The sequence below is a fragment of the Octopus bimaculoides genome, chromosome 4, assembly GCF_001194135.2.
Source record: "Octopus bimaculoides isolate UCB-OBI-ISO-001 chromosome 4, ASM119413v2, whole genome shotgun sequence".
NCBI classification, from domain to species: Eukaryota; Metazoa; Mollusca; class Cephalopoda; order Octopoda; family Octopodidae; genus Octopus; species Octopus bimaculoides.
This window is the reverse complement of record NC_068984.1, coordinates 76,410,577-76,417,134: the sequence shown is the minus strand read 5'-3', so window position 1 is coordinate 76,417,134 and position 6,558 is coordinate 76,410,577. Positions and strand designations below refer to the sequence as shown.

At 36.0% G+C, this 6,558-nt stretch overlaps 1 protein-coding gene across 1 annotated transcript in view; it reads left to right on the top strand.

Moving 5' to 3' along the window:
- The window catches only part of LOC106878828 (charged multivesicular body protein 2a), a 36,115-nt gene extending 30,686 nt beyond the window's left edge, over positions 1 to 5,429 (top strand). The window contains exons 4-6 of the mRNA XM_014928167.2: positions 464 to 591; positions 1,635 to 1,696; positions 3,902 to 5,429. Coding sequence (XP_014783653.1) covers positions 464 to 591; positions 1,635 to 1,696; positions 3,902 to 4,026 — 315 coding nt within the window. The 3' untranslated portion in view covers positions 4,027 to 5,429. The remainder of the gene's footprint in view (positions 1 to 463; positions 592 to 1,634; positions 1,697 to 3,901) is intronic.
- Positions 5,430 to 6,558: the final 1,129 nt, after the last annotated feature.

Here is a 6,558-nt window from a genome sequence, read left to right as displayed (position 1 = left end):
TTATCTACCCTGGTATTATCAACTCGGATAGCTGGTCCCTCTATTGGGTCGACATACGGCAGGCTCTCTTTCTCCCATTCATTCTCTTTATTAAGCAATCTATTGTAGTGGCATCTCCAGACCTCTTTCTTTGCATCCTCATTTAATGCAAGCGTACCATCATCCATGCGAACACATTTCTCTCCTACAACATCACTATTCTCTCTCCTACACTGTCTTGCAACACGAAATACCTCGAGTCTTTGGTCCTCACGGCGCAGAACATTGGCAAATCTTTCCTTATCTGCTTCCCCTCTGGCTAAATAAACCTGTCGCCTAGCCTCCCTTCTGGCACATTGGCACATATATATGAAAACCAGTGATGGAACTATTAATAGATTGCAGGTTGCCGAATTTGAAACTTGAAAACATCAAACAATCTGGAATATCAAAGTATTAAACTTCTAATTTATTTATCTTTCAGCTGAAGTTACCTCAGATTCAAAAGATCATGATGGAATTTGAGAAACAGTCTGAGATGATGGATATGAAGGAAGAAATGATGAACGATGCCATTGATGATGCAATGGGAGAAGATGATGAAGAAGAAACGTATGTTGATAAAGCTTTCCTTATTTTATTCTTTTACTGGTTTCAGTCATTGGACAGCAACCATCCAGGAAGACTGCCATCAACTGTGTCACTGCATTGAACTGGGACACTGCTTTGATTCATGATGAAACAACACCTAATTGAAGGAGACTATAAGGGAAGCTTCTAGATATAGTAGCCAAATCTCCCTCAGATCAAACATATGTTACTTTGCTCAGGTGTTTTATATTATATATGTGATATATATTTTTGTGTGTAAATATATCTATATCCATTTATATATATATATATATATATGAACACACGCACACTTTTTGTTGACCTGACCATGTCATCTGCTCAATACCATGTTCATGTTTTTTATTTCTTCCTCTACTCTAAACATCATATATTATTTATATATGTGCTTATAGATCTATGCATAGTTCTAAGAATAAATATTTTCATAATAATTCATACACATTATAAACCATACACATGTATGATTTATTATTTCCATAATTAATCATACATACATATGCATACATCATGTCATGAATTGTTAGGTGTTTGTAAAAGTCAAAACATAAAGGCTTCCAAATGGAATGTCTTTAAGAATTGACAAACAAAATCAAAACACTAACAATTTGACAATGTTGATAAACAACACCACTGCTGCATACCAAACCGTATATAATAGAGATTCCAATTTTCTCTTTTCTCTCTCCATCCAGCTTATATTGTCATAAAAAAACTATTTCCTCTGATCCAAAACATAAAATGCTATGGATGGCCTAGGTAGAACTTTGACTAATATGTATTTGTAGCTAAAGGACCATCTTCTGTCGTTTGACCCCAAACTGGTGCCTTTGATAAGTAGTTTTCTCTCAGACGGTGTCCCACTGACCCTACTATACTGTGTAGTCAGTAAAATCAAAAACAAACAATGCACATGCACTAAATTAAAAGTATATAATAGTGACAATTTACCCATCGCACCCTGAATATGTATAGTAATTGTGTGATTGATTTCTGTTGTAACTTTTCATCTGGTTTCTTTTCAGTGATGCAATTGTAGCACAAGTTCTTGATGAATTAGGTCTACAGATGTCAGAGGAACTATCTGGTAAATTGTCATCTTTTATTTTAACCATTTTATCTAACATTTATGATTTTCTCACATTATGCATTTCTGAGTTGAATGTCTTATTCATTCATCAACATCATCATCATTTAACGTCCATCTTCCATGCTGGCATGGGTTGGATTGTTTGACAAGAGCCAACCAGAGAGAAGCCTACACCAGGCTACTGTGTCTGTTTTAGTATGGTTTTTATGGCTGGATGCCCTTCCTAACACCAACCACCCCGTAGACTAGACTGAGTATTTTTTTACATGGTACCAGCGCAAGTGAGGGTACCCTTCCAAATGCCAACCACTTCGCAGTGTGGACTGGATGCTTTTTACATAGAACCTGCACCAGCAGGGTCACTCGGTATCTTGCAAAGCAAGAAATTTTGAGAAGGGTGAAGGCATTGAAGGAGGTGATCTTGTGTCAGATGATGAAAGATTAGAGTGTGACAGAGAGACAGAAACAGGTGTCTTACTATAGAGGAGATACATGGTTACCCAGCCAAGGGAGAGGAAGCGAGAGGTAACAAGAAAGGGGACAGAAACAAAGAGTGATCAAGAATGAGGGCAGAAAAGATGTGCTACTGAAGAGGAGATACATCATTACCCAGCCAGAGGGAAGAACAAGGGAAAGAGTGAGAGTGGGAGAAAGCAAGAGTGCAAAAAAGAGCAGGAGAGAGCTGACATGGTGAAGTGCCAGGATATATATTCCTGGTTTTTTGGGACGTGTCTACATATGGATACTCATATCATTTATTTAGCCGTTTAGTGTTCAAACCGGTCAAAATTAATTCCCCCTTTATTTGTTCAAACCGGCCAAATCCAGCCATATCCAACTGCTCTACGAAATCGCTTCCATCTACCAAATATCCTCACAATGCATTGGTTGGTTCGAAGTTATAGTAGAAATCACTTGCCCAAGGTACTACACAATGAGACTGGACCTGAAACCACGTAGTTGCAAAGCAAGCTTGTTAACCACATAGTTATTCCTATGCCTGTGAAAAATTCCCTGCACTGCTGTGACTAAATTTTGAACCTAGGTAGACACATTCACTACCAATGCCCATGAGCTTCTTCCTGTGTAATTGTGATTGTCATGTATCATATGCCTGTAGCACATTGATCATACTACAATTAAGCACAAGTTCTCCAGCTGCTTTGCCACTCTTGTCCAACCAGTTCTTGATATTGTCTGACCATTGCATTCTTTGCTTGCATCATGATGTACTACCCTCTACTTTTCTTTCCATGATGATGTTTTCCAAACTTCTGTTTCTTCAAGTATGGTCATAATAGATGAACTTCTGTTATGTTTTTTTACAATATTCAGGAGTTGTAGTCTGTAACCTACTTGTAATATTCATTCATTTGTTTGATGATCCTTGTAAGGCTCATAAATATTCCACCTATACATTAACATTTCAAACGCATTGGCTATGTTCTCTTGAAATTTGTTCAGAGCCCATCCTTCACAACCATAAATGCCTGTTGGCCAAATGAGCACTCACTTTAACTTCTTTTTAGCTTAGTTGGGTCACTTTTGCTGCACCAGATGTTATTAAGCTTTTCCATAAGGTTCTTCATTTAATGTTGTTTCTGTCTACTCAGCTGGAAATGTGTACCAATCAATTGCTGGTGCAGTTTTCTCTCTCTCTCTCTCTCTCTCTCTCTCTCTCTCTCTCTCTCTCTCTCTCTCTTTCTCTCTCTCTCTCTCTCTCTCTCTCTCTTTCACACACACACACACACACACACACACACACAAGTATCACAATTTTAAAATCTCCTACACGGGGGGCTGAAACTATTTTGTTAGTAAAGCCAACTAATACAAACAGTTATGTACCTTGCTGAGTGAAATACAACAATGGTTGCTTTTGCCAAGTTAGAATCTATGATAGCCTGCTGCCTTGACATCTCAACCATTTTGTTCCAAATCCCTCTCTCTCTCTCTCTCTCTCTCTCTCAGTCACATCCATGTTGTTCCACTGGATGAAGGGGGGAGGGGCAAGAGAGTGTTTGCATCTGCTTGCAACTATATAGGCACCTAAAACAATTAGCAAAAGCAACATACCAGCTATGAGATCATACTTGCATGCGGGTCACAGCTAAGCATTTTCGCATCCCTCTCTTTAATTACCTGTTATATTTGATATCTTACTAATTTCTTTTTATTTTTCATTTCTCTCTTGTGATACAGGACTACCCAGTGCCAGTGGAACTCTGGCTCCTGGAACTAAACAACAAGCTCAGGCAGCAGCAGCAGGAGTCAACGATGCAGATGCTGACTTAGAAGCCCGTTTAGAGAACCTTCGACGACAGTAAAATGCAATGATATATGAGTGTATGAATGCGTATGTTTGCCTGTGACAAGATTTGAGTTGGTTGAAGTTTCTTTTTGTTATTTCACTGAATGAATGTGTGTATGTGCATATACATACATGCATACACACACACACACTAAAACCAACCTTTCACATTTTCTAACTTAGAGTTTCTCATTGCCAATTTGTTACTATAAGTTAGGGAATATGAAGTGTCAGCTTTAGTGAATATATTATACTCTACACATGCACACATGTGTATATGAATATGTGTTTACATATACATATTCACACATGCACACATACATTTGTACATATTTATTTACAAATGTATGTGTATAAATATATATATATATATATATATATATATATATATATATATATATATATATATATATATATATATATATATATATATATGGTGGTTGTCTACTCCTTACACAGAGTTTGACCACCTCTTGTACCTACACCTTTTATATATATATATATATATATATATATATATGTGCATATGTGTGTACTTGTACATATCTATATAAGCATGTACATATATGTATGCGTGTGAGTTATTTATCTATCTACATATATATATGTATATATACACACACACAGTCACACTTATATGAATATATGTAATTATACATGTATTTATGCATATATATATATACATAAATTTATGTATGTTTATGAGTGTATTTATCTATATTTATCTACATATTTATGTATATCTACACACACACAAACATTCTATGTTAAAGCGCTGAATAGTGACCTTCACATTCAGCATTGAATCAATATTTCTCCTCTCAGTTCTTTTCCACCGCCCACTTCTCTCTCTACAACTTCCTTCACCCAATAATACCCCAATCAGCCAGTAGTTTCACAGTTCCTCTCTTGACATCAGAAGTGTATTCTGTCTATTGCCAAGACTCTTGTCTCTGAAGTATTCCTTTCCACCTAACTATAATTAGGTACTCTAATGAATAAAGTAGTGTTAAATTGGGATATCTCTTTGGGTACAACTCAGAAATGAATGAACACCACATAAGATGATTTGCTTTAATAAATCTTCTTTGTAGCCTCTCAAGTCTGAGAATGATAATTCTGCAAGTTCTTGCTGAACAACCTGCACAGATGATTTGTTTGTATTGCTAAAGTGTTTTTGCTGTCCATTTGCTCATTCCCTCCATCAAATCAACATCACTTGTACAGGTGCACAGTGTGTTACATGTCTAATATCAAAGTGATCACAGAGCAATGTGAAATTAAATACTTTGTTCAGGAACGCAATGCACTATCTAATTTGGGAACCAAAACCATTTTAATAAATAAGTTATGCATAAAGACAAAAGCTTTTAATGGTGAACCCCCACCCCCTTATCCCGTGATTACTCCTGTGAATTACACTACATTGTTGTAATTCACATGGCCGTACAATACATTGAATTACACTTATACATAATCAACAAAAAGGACTGTTTCTGTTAGTCACCAGACAAGCCTGTACTACACTGAGTCTACTTCAAGGTTACATGTAGGATACATGGATCTGTGGAATGCTCAGCCTCTTGCACTGTAATACAAGGTGAACCATACCTGCAATTCAGATGTCCAGCATTGTCACAACACTGAGTCTGTCTGATGATCATGAGTGGCTAATTTCATTGAATGAAAAACTGGAACACTTGTTGAAACCAACACAGAATTAATTTTTATATACAGTAAGAAGATACATCTAATACAATGTGTTAAATCATTTATACTTCCACTAGTTTTAAAAGTATTTAAGCATGGCCTAGGTTATATGATGACAGCAAGCTTAGTTGATAATTGAAACAAGTAGTGTATGTTCATTATCCTAGCTTGGTTTATTCAGACTTTTATGCAGTCTTCCCAACTTCACAGCTCTCTGAGTTTGTGGCTTTTTTTAAACTTTTGGGTTTTCTGATTTTTTTTTTTTTGTATTTTTTCTGGAAATAATTCCTTGTAACATAAATAATAAACACACAGGTTTAAAAACTAATTTGAAATATATTTAAAAATTGCACACCAAAAAAAGTGTTGACCTGTGTGTTTATTGTTTATATGACAAACCTCAGTTGGTGACTCTTTTTCTTACAATCATCCCATATGCATTCTGTCTTTCTCTCTCTCTCTCTCTCTCTCTGTTAATATGAAATTGTAAGTTCTGAAAGTTCATGAGTGAGTGTATGTGTGTGTGTATATACATATAAATATTAGAAGGTTAAAAGTTATGGCTGGTCATTGGTTTTGCATTTATAAAGCACTCAGCAGTATAAGCAACTTGTCAGACTTAAATGACTGAAGGTGCATAACCTCATGCATCTTCAGCCTTATGAGTCTGATGAGTCTCCTATGCTGCTAACACTTTCTAGGTGTGAAACCAATGATCATTCTATGACCAGCCATAACTTCTTCCTAAAAAATATATCACTGCCCTAATACCTTAGAGTGTTCCTTTTCGGACATATGGACTACTGACAAGATATATATATATATATATATATATATA